Source organism: Lynx rufus, unplaced genomic scaffold (assembly GCF_022079265.1).
Source record: "Lynx rufus isolate CCGP_SWC_20201006 ecotype Redwood Valley unplaced genomic scaffold, mLynRuf1.p SCAF_7, whole genome shotgun sequence".
In the NCBI taxonomy this organism is placed as follows: domain Eukaryota; kingdom Metazoa; phylum Chordata; class Mammalia; order Carnivora; family Felidae; genus Lynx; species Lynx rufus.
In genome coordinates, this window is record NW_025814889.1 from 49,696,540 (window position 1) to 49,716,426 (window position 19,887).

A 19,887-nucleotide genomic window follows, 5' to 3' on the forward strand; every position below is an offset into this window, starting at 1 on the left:
TCTGCCAGTGTGGTGGTATAAATAATAATTAAAAGCATATTGTACAAATTGAACTTCCGCTAAAGTAGACTGTTACGATTTCTTTCTTCATAGGCCTTACTACAGCCGCCGTTTGTGTTTATCCCGCACGAGTGTGTGATGCTGTGAAAGCACTGAAGGCAGCCGGCTCCACCATCCCAGTGGCTTCGGGTAAAATTGTTTTGGCTTTGCTGTTGTCTCTCAACCTGTTTCCGGTTCTTCACTTCAAAACACCTGGAGGCTTTATGTATAATTTTATATTATTTTAATTAGTTTTATCTATTTAATTATTTGTTTTTACTCATTGTCTCAGTATCTGATTGCCTGCTAAGTCGCTGACCATGTGAATTCCCAAGAATACAGAAGCGTTTCCCTGTCCTTAAGGAAACTTAGTTGTTTAGGAGGAATAATCAAGTTTAAAACATCATCATGCAGGATATATAGTATTATATGTATGCAAAATATGCTAATAGAGATATGCAGAAGCTACGCTTGTAACTCTGAGCAGGGAGTGATTTATTTTGCAGAGGTTGGTGACAGAGAGTAAGGGGATTCTTCATAGAGGAGCTAATAGCTGCATAGGGTCTTAAAGGGTAAGGAGGCGTGTTGGTGAGTTAGCGAATGATTTTAGACAGAGGAACTAGCGTGTGTGAAGGCACAGGAGCGTGTTCAGGGAACTGTATGTGGCTTGCAGTTGTTGGGTCTAAATTGGGGCAAGGGGGCAAGGGGCTCTGGGAGTTGAAGCTGGGGAAGTAGATCAGGGCCGGATCCCATAGGGAAACTAGGCTCGGCAGTGGCCTTTGGGCTCATTCTGGTGATGGGGCAGATACTGCAAGGTTTTGAGAAGAGGTTATGTCATGATCAGCTTTATGCTGTAGTGGGTCAGGAGATGGTACTGGACACATTAAGGAGGGGTGACAGGAAGTTAGGGGGACTTATCACAGTCCCTGTGGGAGGTGAGGAGAGCCACTCCAAAGCCTGGGAGATAAAGTAGAGAGGGTATGTTCAGGAATTATTGGCTTAAGAGAGACTCAGTAGGACTTGGCATGAAGGAAAGAAGAGTCTTAAAAGCTTCTGTGTAGCTGAGTGTGTGTGAGTATATGGATGGACAGATATAAAATTAGATTGTACTTTTAGAAGATGTTAAGAGGAATATCCTGGGGCCTTGAAAAAGGAGTCTAAAAAGATGATTAATTTATTTTATTAGGGATACATCAAAAGAAACATAGTATACAGTATTGATATACAAGCCATTTGTGAGGATTCCCACAGTATTTGGCAGCTGCCTTAATTTTTCATCAGCTTCTGTCAATTCAGCTTTTCTTTTATACAACAGGGAAATGTGCTCTCCTGTAAGATAGCAGACCCAAGGAATTTAATAACATCAAGGAAATACAAAAGGTTATCTTTAGTCATAGAAATGGAATTAATGATGCACGTGTAAAAAATATAATAGGTTTTCAGAAGTGTGGCTGTATTTTCTTTTCGTTTTTGTTTTTTGTTTTTTTTGTACTTGGTCCTGTTCTTCCCACCTCACCCCTGTCCCAATTTTGTGGACAAATTAGGTACTTTTCCCTCCTGCTGTCTCTTCCCTCTATTCTCATCTGCTTGGCTATTCATTTTAAGATAGGCAGTGGGAAAAACCTATACTGCAGTTTGGTTACCACAGCTGTAAGTGTGAGTGAGTAAATCAAGAATACAATGATAGCCAACTTGATTAGGAGTAGGATCCATAATTAACCAGGGTCCATCAAGATAGAGCTATAGCTACTGTTTTATGACTCGGTGTGACGATAACATATTTTCTTAGTATCTATTTACTTAGAGCCCCCTCATGAGCATCACTGCAGCAACTTACTTTCAGGTTTTCCAGACGATGCAATACTAATATTTATCCTAACACCAATAACACCATATGAGATGACCTTCTATTTCTTCACACTTCACTTTGCAACATAAGCGTGAAGCTCTTTAGTGTCATTAATGCTTTAGTCTAAATGCTGTTTGTTGTTGTTTTTTGTGTTTTTGTATCAAATTCCTTATTGAGAAACCAACTAAAATTTGTCTTCTTTCCTTCCTCCCTTCCTTCCCTTTTTCCTCCCTTCCCTCTCTCTTTGCTTCCTTCCTTCCTTCCTCCCTCCCTCCCTTCCTTCCTTCTTTTTCCCTCTCTTTACTAGTGGCCACTGGCTTTCCAGCTGGACAGACTCATTTAAAAACACGATTGGAAGAGATCAGATTGGCTGTGGAAGATGGAGCTACGGAAATTGATGTGGTAATTAACAGGACCTTGGTGCTGACAGGCCAGTGGGAAGGTATGTGCAAGTCCTTACCTAAGAGGGAGGCCTAGTTCTGTCCTAGTGAATGAAATGGAGACGATTGGAAAAGAGGCAGCATGTTTTGGAAGTCATCGTTCTAGATTACAAGTCACTAGATCAGAAGGCGAATTTCAGAGAAAACACGGCTGGTATTGCTCATCCTTGTTCCCCTCACAAATCCTAGACAGTTGCCCACCTATGTGAACTTTTTAGATCCCTTTGAGTGCTTAGGTGAGTGGTTATTTCTATGCAGTAGACTGTTAACTTTTATTCTGTCCTCCAGTATTTTATTACTCAATACATAAATCACTCTAGGCAAGTCATTTATGCAGAGTTTAATATGTGGAGGAAACTTCCCTTTTTTATGTTAATCTTTGTGGATTTTGTGGAGGTGGGATTAGTAGTAAGTCTGCGAAGTCTGCTTTATTCCTGCTATTCTTACACATAGTTCCTAGGGGTTATTATATTTACCTTTGAGATTCATAATTTACTATCGCACCAATTATGGAAAACATTACCCATTTCAATAACAAACTTTTTATAATTAAATATTAAAAAATAGATTTGACCTGTGCCTTAAATATATTTTGTATACTAGAGATGGTTGATAGCTAAAATAAGTACAATTTTCCATTTCAAAAGAATCATAAAAGTAGTTCAACTAAAAATTTTTTTAAAGCTTTTTTTTTTTTTTAAGTTTATCTGTCTTGAGAGAGACAGGGATAGCGCACAAGCAGGGGAAGGGCAGAAAGAGAAGAAGAGAGAGAGAATCCCAAGCGGGCTCTGCACTGTCAGTACTGAGCCCGACATGGGGCTCCAACTCATGAACCATGAGATCACGACCTGAACTGTAGTCAAGAGTCAGATCCTTAATCAACAAAGCTACCCAGGCATCCTGCAACTGACACCCTTTTTCAAAGTTTAAGTAAACAGTAGGATTATATTTAATGTATTTTTTCTTAACCTACTTGTTGGACTTGCCAGTATCTCATGGATATCTTTCTGTGAGTCTTTAAAAAAATTTTTTTTTGATGTGTATTTATTTTTGGGAGGGAGACAAAATGCAAACAGGGGAGGGGAAGAGAAAGAAGGAGACATGGAATCTAAAACAGGCTCTAGGCTCTGAGCTGTCAGCACAGAGCCTGACATGGGGCTCGAACTCATGAACCGTGAGATCATGACCTGAGCCAAGTTGAACAATTAACTGACTGGGCCACCCAGGTACTCTTCTTTCTCTCCATCAGTCCATCTAACTTAACATCTATAAATCCTTTTTTTTTTTTTAATGTTTATGTATTTGTGTGTGTGTGTGAGAAAGAGAGAGAGAGAGCATGAGCAGGGGAGGGGCAGAGAGAGAGACACACACACAGAATCTGAAGCAGGCCCCAGGCTCTGAGCTGTTAGCACAGAGCCTGATGCGGGTCCAAAATCTGCAAACTGTGAGATCACGACCTGAGCCAAAATCGGACGCTTAAACAACTGAGCCACCCAGGTGCCCCTAACATCCATAAATCCTAATTCCATTGTTTATTCATTAAGAATTGCTTTTTGGTTATGGAGTAGGCAAAGATTCAGTCAGTAGTTTAAATACTTCAGGATTTATTTTCTTATACAAAGTCTAGAGGTAGGTATTTCAGGGGTGACCTATGCTACTTTTTTCTTCTACTTCCAAAGTGTGTGGCTTCTGCTCTCATGCTTAAGGGCATGCCATTCTCTAAGATGGCTTCTGAAGCTCCTGTCTTTCCACTCATTTCCTAGATAATAGGAAAGAAGGGCTGTCCTATCCTAAAAATCTCATACAACATTTTTGCTTACACCTCCGTGGCTCAAACTGAGTCAGTGGCCATCTTGGCTGCAAGTGAAGCCGGGAAAATGTAGTCTTTTAGCTTAGAATATTAACATTCCCAATAAGTTAGATGGTGTACATTTCTGTGCCCAGATGGAAAGGACTGAGGGAAGTTCTGGCAGAGAAGGACAGAAGGCAGAGAAGGACAGTTTAGCCATATGGAGCTAAACGGGGTCTGACAGTAAAAAGCTTAACAGCAAAGGGCCAGGTGAAACAACAGTAACACAAATATTTAAATAAAAAGATACATGAAGTCAAAAGGCACAGTGCCATTAGCTGTGGGGCAGGTCATCTCAGAGATCTTAGCAGCACTGAGAGTATCACTGTGATGCAGTCACTGATACCACAGTTCTGAATGATCTAGAACAAGTGTTAAAGCCATTCCTATTGCCCTGTACTCCCAACTCTACTTCATCAACATTTTTAATCCTTGCCAGGTTTAAATTCTTGACAGTTCACAAATATCTTTTTGTGCTTTTGATTTTTGTTCCTTTTCCCATGGTTCATGTGAGCTTTGACCAATTGCAAACATTTTTTTTAAGTTCTTTTTTTTTTTTTTTTTTTTTGAGAGAAAGTGCACATGCATGTGAACAGGAGAGCGGCAGAAAAATGGAGAGAGAGAATCGCAAGCAGGCTCTGTGCCGTTAGCATGGAGCCCAGTGCAGGGCATGATCTTATGAACTGTGGAGAGGTGAGATCATGACCTGAACCGAAATCAAGAGTCAGATGCTTAACCAGCCAAGCCACCCAGGCTTTTAAATAGATGTCTCTTGTCCCTATATATTAATTCTTGTTTCCTTCTAGTCATAGATTTCAATTAAGATTTTGGGCCAGAGTAAGAGGAGAAAAATGAATAAACATAATATTTAAAACAAATTTGGAAATAAACTATATGATTTAGTTAGATAAAAAAACTATATTTCCTATATCTTTTATTTAACAGTTGTAGACATAGAAGTATGGTTTCTATTATAACTTGTGCTCTTGTCTCTAGAATACTAATTGGGAAATAAAATATAATAGGAGATGAGTTTTGATGTAATTGTCCCTTAATGAACTAGGAATGGTTGTTTTTAGGAACTGATAATTTCCTAATAACAGGCATTCATGTAAAATATAATAACACATCTTTGTCCTAGACCATACTTTTCTATTAACTTTTTTATGGTGTTAATAACCTCTTGACCCAAAACAAATTGAAAAGGAACATTTAACTGGAAATTTAATTCTAAATAGAAACCTGCAATGACTGAGGCCTTTTTTTCACTGTGGTATTTTGTCTTAATTTGCCTCAATTTGATTACGTACTGTATTTTTCAGTGTCATGCTTTGATATTAGCTGTTTACTAAAACATGAGCCTAGAATTGATTTCTTTTTTTTTTTTTTTAATTTTGTTAACGTTTATTTATTTTTGAGACAGAGAGAGACAGAGCATGAATGGGGGAGGGGCAGAGAGAGAGGGAGACACAGAATCGGAAGCAGGCTCCAGGCTCCGAGCCATCAGCTCAGAGCCCGATGTGGGGCTCGAACTCACGGACCGCGAGATCGTGGCCTGAGTCGAAGTCGGACGTTTAACCGACTGAGCCACCCAGGCGCCTCTAGAATTGATTTCTTGGAATTTGCTGATGGAAATGTCTGTGAGGCTATTATACGTTCAAACGTTCAAGTCTAGATTCCTCTCCTCTCTGTGCGCTGAGGTGTGTAGGACCCTGGTTAAAGCACAAAAGAAAGAGTCCTATTTTTAAACCTGGCCATTCATACTGTATCCTAATCACTGCTCATGGTCACAGGGTCCACAGTTTCGGGCATGAACTCAAAGAGACTGGAGGGGGGCCCGTATTCCTCTTCTTTAATTCTCCTTGGTGACAATTTAAAGTTTCTTTCTCCTCAAGCTTCTAATTCTTCTGCCCATCTTGAGGCTCCTTCACTCTCAGCAGAAGACCCACCTGCTACTTTCTAGAGAAAATAGAAACCAGTAGACAGGGTCTCCCTCGAGGTCCTTGCATCAGCTCTGCTTTCCTTTGTTCCTCCTTTTCCTTCCTCCTAAGTCCAGTCCCTCCTCTGTGCAGTGGCTCTCATCTCCTCCCACATTTTCAGAGGCCTTACTCCATTTGTTGGCCATTTTTTTCTCCTGTATCTTTCATCTGTCTCTACGATTTATTCCCATCAACACCTAAACATAATGTAAGCTTTTCTTATCCATTAAAAAAATGCTCACATGTCAACCTTCCCCCTCATCTCCAGCTAAGTCTACCTTTCTGTTCTTCCCTTCATGGCTACGATTCTTACAAGAGTTATATTTACTTGTTTCCCTTGAATCTGTACTAATCAAGATGCCAATGTCCTCTTATTTTCCCATGCCCAGGGAATATTCTGCAGTTGTTTGTTTAGCTCTACTGTTCAGCATTTGACACAGTGCACAGTCCTTCTGGAAACACTCTTTTTGCCTGGCTTTGGTAATCCTAAATTCTTCAGGTTTTCCTTCCAAGTTTCTGATGACTCCTGTGTCCCTGTGTCTTGTATGCAAGGTCCTCTCTCTCCTCCGGCATCCCTGAAGTGTTGGCAGTCTTCAGGTTGGGTCCCAGCAAGCTCTCAAACTTCTCACACTTTGCACACTCTCCCTTGAAAACCTCCTGACCTTTCCGATTTCAGCCACATTCCCTATACTGAAGACCACAAAACCTCCCAAGTACCGGAACCTACATCTGCTTGACTCCAGAACTCATGCTGAGTTTCCCCACTAAACCATGCTGCTTTTCATGCGTCATTTTTATGTAAGTAGAACGGTTGAATCTTGATCAGATCAGAGAATCTAGCCATTTTGGAAAGAAATCCATTAAGAAGTATTTGATTTGAACACTTTCTCTTAAATACAGGTTAGTTTCCAAACTGTGGTATTAGTGATTGGATTGTTCTGGAGCACAGTGATGCTCTCTGGCTGCTGAAAACCCTGGAGGTGATCCTCCCCACAGCTAACACTTCAGACCCCTGTGCCTTTTGACTTCATATATCTTCTATTTAAAAAGTTTTGTTCTGTTGTTTCACCTGGCCCTTTTCTGGTAAGCTTTTTACTGTCAGATCCTGTTTTGCTCTTTATAGTACACTGTCTTTCCCTGCCTGTACTTTAGTCCTTCCTGTCCGGGCACAGAAACGTACACCATCTCACTTATCCCTCAGGACAGTAGTTTTACTTGGATATAGGGTATATCTAGTATGTTATGCTGGTTCTTAGAATTACCTGACAGGGGCGCCTGGGTGGCGCAGTCGGTTAAGCGTCCGACTTCAGCCAGGTCACGATCTCGCGGTCCGTGAGTTCGAGCCCCGCGTCAGGCTCTGGGCTGATGGCTCGGAGCCTGGAGCCTGTTTCCGATTCTGTGTTTCCTTCTCTCTCTGCCCCTCCCCCGTTCATGCTCTGTCTCTCTCTGTCCCAAAAATAAATAAACGTTGAAAAAAAAAATTAAAAAAAAAAAAAAAAAAAGAATTACCTGACAAAATGCTTTCAAATTACTTGCCCGAACTCCTCTCTTCCTGGAACCTAGAATATCCCTCCTGAGTATAGGTACTATTGGGGTTGGGTGTTGGACTGAGGGGATAGGCTTCTTTACTGTGAAAATTGCCCCAGGTGATTTTGGTTCCACCCTCTCCGCTACCATCCCATAGTTGTAGAGAATCACTAACTTGAAACATCTATTTTTTTTTTTAAGTTTATTTTTCCTTATTTTGAGAGAAAGAGAGGCAGGGGGAGGGGCAGAGAGAAAGGGAGACAGAATCCCTGTGATTCTGTGCTGTGAGTGCAGAGCCCGATGCAGGGTTTGAACTCACGAACTGTGAGATCATGACCTGAGCTGAAATCAAGAGTTAGACACTTAACTGACTGAACCACCCAGGCGCCCCACATCTATTTAAAAAAAAAAAATACTTCTTTTTCTTGGTTCCACATAGTTTAGGTGCAGGATGATTGAAGCATTGTTGAATTTATATATTGGTTAGTTAATACAAATAGTATTCCCTGTGTGTTTCTATTTAGTCTGGATCTGCAGTTGGCTATAATAGAAGGCTTAATGGATAAAGAGTTTCTTTCTCTGTCAAGTTTAGCCAAAAAGTACATCTACCTCTTATGCTCTCGGGAAAAGGATGGCTTTCCTCTCCCTGGAATGCTGTGCTGGACTAGGAGACAGGCAGGGGCACCCAGCCAGCCAGCCAGCATGTAAGCCAGTCATCACTGGAGGTGGTCAGACCCAGAGCTTACCCAGAACAAATACACCATGGAACAAGAAGGGAGGATAACTCTGGGAGACCAGGAAGGGTTGAGAGCAGAGTCTTTGCATTGGATAGACTGTGGTTGGAATCCTGGCACTACCATTAGTAGCTTTTGGCCACATTGCTTTTCTGTGTCTTCTGTTCCTTCTCTGTAAAGTAGGAATAATGGCATCTATTTCACAGGGTTGTAATGGGGATTAAATTAGATAATGAATGTAAATTGACCATCCATTGCCTGGCCCAGATGAATCAGTCCCTCCATGCCAGCTGCAGTTTCTTCTCTTTCCCTCTCCTCCTTTTGATGCTCATAGTATGTTGTCAAGGGAAGTAACCGTAATAGTACACGTATTGAGTAAATGAAGTAGAACTCTAAAAGACTTGGATTTTAGTCTTTGTAATTTCGCTAATTTATACCTAGTCCTTGGGCAAACACTTCACTTCTCTCTGCCTCCATTTAAATAAGCTACCAATGAGGGGATAAAACTTAATGATTTCTACAGTCCTTTAGAGCTATAATGGCCTGTGATTTTATATTTGGCGTTTTCATTGTCTGGGAGTATTATTCCCTAGATAAGGACCTATAATACGGTATTTTTTCATGATGATATTAAAGTTGACATCGAAGTTGCATTTCTTAAACAGTTCTTTGAAGAAAGCATTCACCAGAAGGGGTTCATCATCTCATAAATCTTACTGAACAGGTTTTGAAAATTAAATGCATTCCATGCTCTGTAAATATAGAGGTGTTCATTTTTTACTTTTTTTATGACCTCTCTCTGCTGCATGTATTTACCTTAATATATTACCAGTGACATTGAAATGGTATCAGATTCTGCCTTGTTCAAGAATCTTCCAGTTCTCTGAGCTCAAGACCTACAGCTGACTTTCTCTTCCATACTAGAGCACTGTCAGACATCGCCCCAAAGGTGGCTTCTTCTGTAACATTTTTCAGCATAGTGCGTTCAGTGTCGTACTTGGAAATGTTGTTTGTGTCCTGTATCTAGATCCCCCTTGTATCTTCTTCAGTTCGTCAGTCCTTATTTGTTCTCCTAAACCTGGTTTGTGGAGTACATGTCTCAGGCCATCAAGAGTTTTGGGGGGAGAGAATGAAATATTGGGGCCAATGCCACAGTGTCTATCACTGTATCTTATGAAATGGATCCTGAAAATCTTGAATCTTGGCAGCAATTTATTTTTCTTATTTGCTGATTTTTACACAAGAAGGATGGTAGAAAGAACATCTCTTAAAAGAAATTGGAATTGTTCTTTGTCTTGTAGAGTTGTTAATCAGAATATCTTATGAGAAAAGCCATCTCTAAATCTATAGACGCTGTTTGAGGAGGAATCACATAATCTATAGTCTGTGTTTTCTCTGTTTTGGGGGTTGTTTATAACAGAAAAATGCTGGAGATACTTATAGCAGCTGTATGCTTTTATGGTTTTTGTTTTTAGGCTATGATTCTTTGAAACTTCAAATAGTATTGACCAAAATGTGTGTGTTTTATCTCTTATAGGCTATTTTACTACCTGGAGTTTTAGCTCATCTCTGTTTTAGTCTTACAAGATTAATTAGTTGCCTTGGTGGATGAAAACTGTTCTTGAACATTTTGTGACTTTTTTAATTTAAAAGGTTGCTGTACACTTTATATTAAGTGTTTTACTATACATATAATTATCTTAAGAGATATTTTCAGGCCATTCATGTGCAGTGTTGAACATCTTTTCTGGTACTCAAAAAATAATTGCTTAGATATAATTCGTTAACAATTATTTTTTAAGTGCCTTTGAGTAGCATGAAATATAAAAGGAAACTACTTTATGACTTTTAGATAGGAAGCATAGGCTTTAAACACTTGGGTTTTTACTTAAACCATAATTTCTATTCACAAAAGCTTTACTAACACAGTTTTCTTTGTCTATAACAGTGCTTTCCCAGAAAACTTTATGGATTTCCAGGTGCCCCAAGATTAAGAATATACTTCCCTTACGGGTGGAACCTGGAGAGAAACAAGATACTTTTGAATAGAGAAAAGTAAAATACTGTAGACGCAAGTTCCTGCTGACACAGGGAGGCAGAAGGGAGAGCCAGTTGTCAACCGTTTTTGGATGCTGTTTGAAACAGATGCAGTGTGACCCCCTCTGCTCCTTGGATCTACATTCTCATCACACAGGCCTTTCCCAGTGTGGCTAAGTTCTCTGACTCCTGTCAGTGAACACACTCCATCAACACAGCCTCACTTGTTTTTCAGCTGGGAATGATGAGCAGAAGGTCAGGTTACGACCTCCATTTCTCCTCCTCAGTGTGGCAGTGGTGGGAGGGATGTGGGGGGACAGACAGGAGACAACTCCTCCGCTGGTTTTGCTACTATATTGATTACGCATCTACAATGTAATATATCCTGGGTTTCTAGTACACCCACTTTTGCTACTCCTGAAAACCTCATTATAAGTCAAAACATTTATTATCAGGTTTTTAATGTGACATCACTATGCCAGCCACTTCTCTGGTGTATGTGTTTTGTTATATTTTGCATTATTCTGACTAATTTGCAGTCGTGGTGTTTGAATTCCATTTTCATTTGTCAGTCATCTTTTATAATAGTCTCCCAGATTATTATTTTTCTGTTACATGCAAGAATTATTCTTTCTTTTTTTTTTTAATGGAGAAGTTTTAGTTTCCGTACTGTTTGAATTTTTTAACAGTGAACATGGATTACATGTGAGTAGGTGAGCAGAAAAAAAATTAATGAAAGCTCTAGGGAATAAGGTCATGATGTATGCAAAGATGTAACCATAAGGACGTTTACTGAAGTATTGTTTCTAATAGCAAAAAATCTGAAACCTTAAGTATCCAATAACAGAAAAATGATTGTATAAATTATTTATCACCATGCAGGGGAAGATTGTGTAGCCATTAAAAACTGGGCTACAAACCTATATTTATTAATATGGAAAGATGTCTATGATATTTCAAGGGGAAAAAGCAGGCAATATGTACCATATATAATCAAATATTTTTTGTTTAAAAAATAGAATAGTTGATAATCTTGAAAGCCCTTCCATAAGAAAAAATATCTAGATGCTAAATAAGTCACAATAGTATATGAAATATATCTTTTTAACTTTTATTTTTGAGTAATTTTAAACTTACAGAAAAGTTGCAAAAATCGTATACAGAACTATTTACTCTTCACTGAGATTCCACAGTTATTAAATTTTGCCCCATTTGCCTTTTGTCTTCTCATTATCTTTGTGTGTGTACATGTGTGTGTTTATAAAATTATATATGTGTAATTATTTCAATTTTTTGAGATTAAGTTGCAGACCTGTTGGTCCATTAGTCATGAATATTTCAGTGTATATTTTCTAAAAACAAGAACACTTGTACCAAGCCACAGTATACCATCAAAATCAGGAAATTAACACTGATAGCATACTACCATTAAATCCATAGGCTTTGTTCAAATTTTGCAGATTGTCTCAAAAATGGTCTTTATTAGTTTTGGGATCAATGGTTACATGTCTGTCTAGTCTTCTTCACTCTGGAACAGTCCTCAATCTTTCCTTGAGTGTGAAGAGTAGGTGCCTGTTATTTTGCAAAATGTGCTTCAGTTGGGTTTATTTGATGTTTTTCTCATGATTAGATTCAAGTTATATATTTTGGGGAGAAATACCACAGAAGTTTTGCTCAGTTCTTCTCAGTGCATTATGTCGGGAGTCCTAAGATGTGCATTTGTCCCATTATTGAGGATGTTAAGTTTTAATTGGCTAAGATGCTTTCTGGCAAGTTTCTCCATTATAAAATTAATAAGTATTTTGTGTTTTTTGTTAAAGTTTATGTATTTGAGAAAGAGAGAGAGAGAGAAGAGAGTGCGTGCAAGCACAGGGAGGGGCAGAGAGCAAGGGAGAGAGAGGATCCCAAGCAGGCTCCATGCTGTCAGCGCAGAGGCTGATGCAGGGCTTGATCTCATGGACTATGAGCTCAAACCAAGAGTTGGACACTTAACTGACCGAGCCACCCAGGTGCCCCAGTATTTTGTGTTTTAACAAGTAATTAATACAGAAATGAATGGAGATATTTTGAGATTGTATTAATATCCTGTTCCTCATCTAACTTTATTCGGTAGTTTTAGCATTCATTCATAATTCTTCAGTTATTACTCTGATACTTGTCAAATGGTGGTTTTCTAATTCCATCATTTCTTCTATACTTACTAGTTAGCATTACCTTCTCCTCTCCTACTTTTTTTTTTTCCTTTCTGTTTATAAGAGCTCATGGAGTCCTATTGGACTCAATTGGTTATAATCCATTACTGTCATTATTTATTATTGATATTCAGATTATCCCAAATTTGGCCAGTAGGCGCTGTGTTGGATTGTTCTTCTGTCCTTTTGACATGTTCATATTATTCTTTGACATGTTCAAGAAGTTCCTTGAATTCTTATCATGGATATTTCAGGCTTATCTTTAACTTTTTTTCTGCGCTAGTCCTGGAATCGGCCATTTTTCCAAGGAGGTCTACTTTCTTTTAGTGAAGATTGATTTTTAGAAATCAAGATCTGGGTGCTAGGTGTGCTCACTGCTGTAAGGCTGTTGTTTCTAGGTCTTCTCAGTGGACAGATGTAGGAAATGCATGAATTTTCACATATACACAATGTGCACATATAAATACACGTGCATTTATATCTGTCTGTCCATCTATCTATAATCTATCTGTATCAGAAACTATGAGTTCACACTGATGATTTCCTCACAAGCCAACATCAAATGGCTATTCTTGCCCACTCCCCTTTCTATATTTGTGTCCCTCTTTCTTGTCATGAGAAATCTTGTTCCCATTATCCTCAGTATATTTATTTAGTTGATCAATTTCCATGTGTGGAACAGTCTCTTGACCACATAGGCTGTCTCCCTCGTCTAATACTGTGCACCCAGGGTGGTTGAGCTCACCAAGTCCTCCAGAATTCCCAGTCCTCACTGATGAGGATGTCCACCCCCCAACCCTGATCTGGCAGCATGTTAACCTGGAGTTTCTCAAGGCCCCAGTGATGTGCCAGGCTCAAGTTTCCCCCACCCTTCATGGTAGTGACCAAATGAGACTACTCTGCTCCCCATCTCTCTCTGGCCGAGAGCTCCCACAAAGTAGAGATCCAAATCATCTTTCTAAACCAATAGCAAGAAGCTGTTGTAATTACAACAGTGTAACATTTTAGAGCAAATTAAAGTTTGTCTTCATTTTTATATCTGCTTATTATTAAAGGTGGAACCAAGAGAAAAATAATGTATTATCTTCATGATTATTTAAATAATTTTTTTTACATTTATTTCTAGGATTTAAGATGTGTTTGAGCTCTCAAAGTAAAGATCTTCTATCCAATCTTGAGTAGAAACATGATGCTTGGAGAGGTTTCGTAACTTTCCCAAGTGACATGGCTAATCAGTGGGCAAGCAAGTGCGGAAAAGTCCGGATTCAGACACGTGAACTTCTCTACGACATAATGTCAGAATGTGCTGTTCTGATCCTAACCAGAAGGCTTATAGAGCAAGTTATAGGTCTTTTTAGCATATTAAATCATACAGAATTAACTGTTTTATGTTTCTGAATTATCTTAGAACTTTTCAGTTTCCTCAACTTTGTTTTCCCTAGAAAAATGAAAATCAGCTTCTGGGTTTATAATGTTCATCTATAATGTTAGTAATTTGAACTAAATGAGAGTTGACATCCCTTTAGGTTCTAGGTTTTGATTACTATATTGTGCTAAGTTCTTCAGTTCATGTCCTTGAGAACATATTGTAAGGACAGCATGCATGTAGCTGCCTGTGTGTATGCATGTGGGGGGATAAAGGCAGCAAAATGTGAGGAAATTTTAGGCAACTCATTCATCTCTCTACATTTCACTTTTTGTATATGAAATGTGAAGCTAACTACCAGCTACCCCACAGGGATGTTTAAATGATGTGTAGAAAACACTGAGCATTTTTGCAGGAAGATGCTTTGAAAACTGATGGGGTTTCTCATTCTTTTGAGTAGCTACTCCTCCTGAAGAGTTTTTTTTGGAAAGAGGATCTATTGAACTTGTTAATTCCACTGTGATTTCTTCCTCCACATGTGTATTCCACTAGCAATCATATAAATCCACATCCTGCTGTCCTTTCCCGCTAATGTGGAGGAAAATCCACCCATTAGTTTTTCCATTGTTTTGCTCATTTATACTGAAAGGTAAGTGACCGTTGAGTATGTTGAACGACATTATGATTTGGGATTTACAGTTACACTTCAGCCATCACGTTACTTTAAAGAAAAATTTTTTTTAAATGTTTATTTATTTTTGAGAGAGACAGAGACGGAGCACAAGTGGGGGAGAGGCAGAGAGAGGGGGAGACACAGAATCCAAAGCAGGCTCCAGGCTCTGGGCTGTCAGCACAGAGCCCGACACGGGGCTCGAACCCATGAGCTGCGAGATCCTGACCTGAGCCGAAGTTGGGCACTTAACCAACTGAGCCACTCAGAGGCCCCTCCATCATGTTACTCTGATTTTCATATGTCATCTATCACTGTGATGCCAAGGTGCTTAGAACACCTGGACACTAATAATGCTTATTTGTGGCTTCTGTCGTTTGTGTTGGAGTGAAGTGGTCTGTTTTCCTTATATGTTAAATTTGTAAATTCTATAACTACTAAGACAGTGCTTACTTTGTTTTGTTTTTCAAAGTTACTTTTGCATTTCTGGAAGTATATAAGAAAAAATATGGAAATCTAGTATTGGATGATTAAACGCCTACTAATTGCCTTGTTCCATTCTAAACATATATACTGTTTTATCTCATCTTCACAAAAATATGGGAGCAAACTGAAGCTCCCTAAGTGATCAAGCTTAGGAAAATGGAATGATTCCTGTAAATTTACGTAACCAGCAAGTAATAGAACTCTTATCCCAGGAGTCTGGGAGCATGGGCTCCAAGTAAAAAAAAAATGTTCGTGATGTAATAAACATTTCCCCACCAGCCTGCTTTCTAGGCCCCAAAGAGGTTGTGTTTATGTTCTTTAAGAAACATAGATCATGGTGTCCTCTGCTTTTATAAGTTGCTATATGTCTGAACCTGATAAGCACTCAGCAACGACAGCAACAGCACCACCACCAGTGCCAGCAACAGGGAAACAAGTAGCTGACAGTTTTTGAGCATTAATACATGTCCCAGACACCATCCTTAGCACTTTATACATATTAGTCTATTTGATACTTGAAATAACTCCATGAGGTGTGCATACCTCAATTATCCTCATTTTATAGAAGAGGAAACTGAGAGTTTAAGAGTTAATCGCCCAAATCACACAACAAATTCGTGTTGAAGCTAGAATATGAACCCCAGGCAGTGTGGCACCAATGCTATTGTCCCACACCATACCAGATTTCTCAGTAAATACTTGTTATACTAGAATTATGAGTTGGAAACTAATGAAACCAGTTCAGATTAGGTTAAACTGAAAAGGCATCTGTTAGGAGGACATGGAATAGCTCACTGAGTCGGTAAGAAGCCTGGGGAACCAGGCTTGGAAAACAGGCAGGTCCATGAAAGACTGGGGAGCAGAGAATACAGCTGGATGTGCCGTGGGAAGTGTGGTTACGGGGCCACTTCTGATGCTGCCGTCACTGGCCAGCACAGGTACCGTGCTGCTGGCACGGGGCCACGGGGCCACGGGACTCTCGGATCTGCTGCCATTGAGGATGTCACAGTAGGAATACTAATGAACACCTTGAATGCTCTGTCATCTTTGTGTAACTCAGTAAGATTCAGAGGCCCAGATAGAAGCATTTGCTTGTTCGGAGTCCAGGCCACATTTTCCAAAGGACAGGTCCAGTGTGCTTTTTGATTGAATTACTACTCTGGGCAGAATAGTAACAAGAAAAAAATGACAAACAACTTCAGTAGTTGAACTCTAAAGATTAAGATACTTTCTCAGAAAAACTTGACCCTGTTATGTGGTGAGATAGGTCAGTTAAATGATGTGAGGAGTTGGTGGTTAAAGAATGAGAAGGCACTGGTTACTTATCTGTTTAAATCCAGTTATGTGCTGATGACTATAGTTATGTGCTGATGACTATTTTGGGTTCATTCTGTTTGGATCATGGATTACAGGGCATAATAACTTCCAGGTGGCTGATAATTGAGTCGTAAAGTACATGGGTTTTTTTTGTTTTTTTTTTTCTGATTAATTTTAACTGTAGGTAAAGAAATGGACTGGATATCAAAAGGTAATACTCTTTAGAAAAAGGCTGATAGTTTTGTTCTTAAATATGATTGGGATCAACGTTTTAAGAATTTTGTTGTACAGATCAAACTTTACTTTAACAAATGTTGTAATAAAACATTTCAAGCCTTATCTGATGACTCACTGATTTTAAGCACTAATCCATATAACAAGATTTTGGTGCAGTACAAGGAGTTGGGTCAGGCCATGAATAAGATTTGGCTTTTATCACACAACACTTAATTAAAACTCATTTCACTAGGTTTCTGAGCTTAAGAATAATGGTTACACTTTTTGAGTGCTTACAATCAGCCAGACAATGTGCAGAGTACTTTGTATATATCTTCCCTTTTATTCCTCATAATAACCCTATAATGTAAGTATTATTATTGACACTTCAAGGATGGAACCGAGGCTGAGAATTACTTGCCCAAGGTCACGCAAGAAGAGATGCAATTGGGTTTTAAATCCACATTTGTCTGACTCTCCAGCCTGCTTTTGATGGCAACACTGCACTGTGGAAGAAAAGTCATTAATTAAATCGCAAGTTAACTCTGGGGTAGCATTCTTGAATTTTTAGATCAAGAGATTTCCTTGTCAGTAGTTCTTAGAGAACAACTTCCTGTTTTCAGATGCAGTAACTCAGGAAATGTCATTCCATCCAAGATTCATTCCCTGAGTTAAAAGAATATAAATTGTTATTGCCACGTAGTCGTTGTTGTCTATGCCATTCTCACACATGTTGTCATATGGGATGTGTGGGTGAGATGATTTCTCACAATTTGGGTAGGATGGGCAGGGTGAGGTAGGCGGTGTGGCATCTCAGATCGTCTCTAATGCTCAAAACCACTGATTATTAGGGATTTGTGAAAGTATTTAGCCCTTTCTTGAAAAACCTTCTGTGGGTGCCATCTTTTGACGGGGTCAAACTCTAACATTTACCAAGCATCCTGTAATGGAATTTTTGTTTTTATTTGTGTTCACTTTTCACTTGGAGCTTCAAGTTCAGTTCAGATTTTCTAGGATCGGGAAGGCAAGTTTTCTTCATTGTGTTATAACTTTCACGATTTTGACTGAGTTTGGTGACTTGTGACCAATTTTTAGTCTTTTTACATGTACTTTAGTAAACCAGTGAATTACGGAAGTCTCATCTCCACATTAAAAACCACTTCCCCTAACCCTAACCTTAGTACGAATTTTTCTTTCCTGCTCAGTGTAGTCCGTGCGCTCGTAGAACTACTTCCTATGAAACACACACACGCAGAGGAACAAAAAAAGCGCTGGTAGTCCTGATCGTGTAGTAATAGCCCAAGTTAGGAATGAATGCAGCCAACGTGATACAGGATAAGAGCCAAAACCCACTGGTGTCATGCCAGAAGATGATGTTAAATAATTTTTCAAAAATTTAATACTCATTATACTGATTTTGTTTACTAAAATTCTGTCAATTCTTTTTGAATATGAAATGTTCTCCCCCTTGATTTTCTTTTTGTTATGAGGATAGTTTTTTTTTTTTACATGTATGTTTTTCAAAAATCTGCTTTCAGGGTATCAAGTGGAGCCCTCAAAAGCCAGATGTGGTACTGGGGTCAGGGGTTAATAGATTCAAGGCTGCACCTGGGAGCCCCTCTACAACTGGCTCTGTGCACATACATCCAGCATACCTGGCTAGGCTCAGTGCTTTTTAGTCAGATATATAGATACATGTCCTGGCAGCGAGTGGGGAAAGCTGTTATGTCTTCATTGTCATTAGCAGAGCTCTCAGGAAAGGCCTGCTTTATATTCTAACAGGAGAACTTATTATGTGTGAATGGAAGAATTAATAAGGACCTGAGGTTTCCTCAGTTTGCAGAGCGGTACACCCCCATATGTATGGTGGATAAATGTCTTTTTTTCTTGTAAGTAACCAACATATGGGAGAGGTAGAAATTATTTGTAATTTGCATGTCATTATAATGATAATTTAAAAAGCGGCATGGTTCTGGACCTCGGGCAGGGGCTTAGAAAGTTTCATGGTAGCAAACTAAGCATTTCTTGTAACAGGATGTGAATGGCAACAGAATGCTCTAGGCGATATTAAATTGGGGTGATTTTAGTAAGTGACAAATGTTTTATGTTTCCTAAATCTGAGATGGGTTCTACCAGCTCCAAATGGCTGCCAAGTTATGTTATCACTTGCCTGCTTTGTAACTGCCTCAATTATTTCCTTCCCCAGCCCTGTATGATGAGATTCGTCAGTTTCGCAAGGCCTGTGGGGAGGCTCATCTCAAAACCATCTTAGCAACAGGAGAACTTGGATCTCTTACTAATGTCTATAAAGCCAGTATGATAGCAATGATGGCAGGTAAGTGTTCTATATTCAAAGGATGATATATGTTGAATTGATGTTTTTAGGAGAAATAAGTAAGTGAAAAGATTTGGCTGTTAGCTAAAAAGTGCTAACTGCTTGGAAATTTTTGTGGGAGGGGTCAGATATTTTGTGAATACATGTACAGTGTGAAGTGGTCACAAACTTGGCTTTCTTCCACATTTTTTTGTGGCATTTTATCGCTGCACTATCCTTGGAAGGCAGTAGATGGCTCTCTTGTTAGTGAATTGCCTTCTTGTTATTCTTTGATTATTCATTCATCAACATATGTTAGACAGGAATTTCTTTAACTCTGACTTATTCCTCTCTGTGAATTTAAGTGTTTGATTTCTCCCAGAGATGTATATCTATACTGTCTAAGGCAGCATGTGCTTTTGTTTGCGTTAATTTTTCTTTTTAAATGTAGTGCAGTATCATTGCTTTTTATACTTTCAAGCGCAGGTTGAACTTATTCTTCATCTCCATGAACAGCAGGCCTGTCCATTCGTACATCCAAGCTTGAATCCTGGGAGTCCAGCTTGATTCCTTCTTTTCCTCATCTTCACATAAACCAGTGGACAAGTCTTGAGAACTCTGCCTCTTCACCATGTCTAATACATCTTCACTCCATCCTGCGTTCTGCTGTCTTCAGCCATTGCCATCCCCCACATGGATCACTCCAGTCTCCTAAATACTTGCCCTTGTCTCCGCGTTTGTCCCCTTCCAATCTGTGTTCCACACTGTTGCCAGAATGATCTCTTAAAAATGTTAATTCGATTTTGGTATTGCCTGCTTAAAATCCTTCCGTGGCTTACGCTGTCTCCGAACCCTATCGGAGACAAAGAAAG

At 39.2% G+C, this 19,887-nt stretch overlaps 1 protein-coding gene across 4 annotated transcripts in view; it reads left to right on the top strand.

Moving 5' to 3' along the window:
- DERA (deoxyribose-phosphate aldolase) overlaps positions 1–19,887 on the top strand; it is a 119,885-nt gene that overhangs the window by 53,567 nt on the left and 46,431 nt on the right. For all 4 annotated transcript variants that reach the window (XM_047066159.1, XM_047066160.1, XM_047066161.1 and 1 more), the window contains 3 exons: positions 94–189; positions 2,196–2,330; positions 18,908–19,036. In XM_047066159.1, coding sequence (XP_046922115.1) covers positions 94–189; positions 2,196–2,330; positions 18,908–19,036 — 360 coding nt within the window. The remainder of the gene's footprint in view (positions 1–93; positions 190–2,195; positions 2,331–18,907; positions 19,037–19,887) is intronic.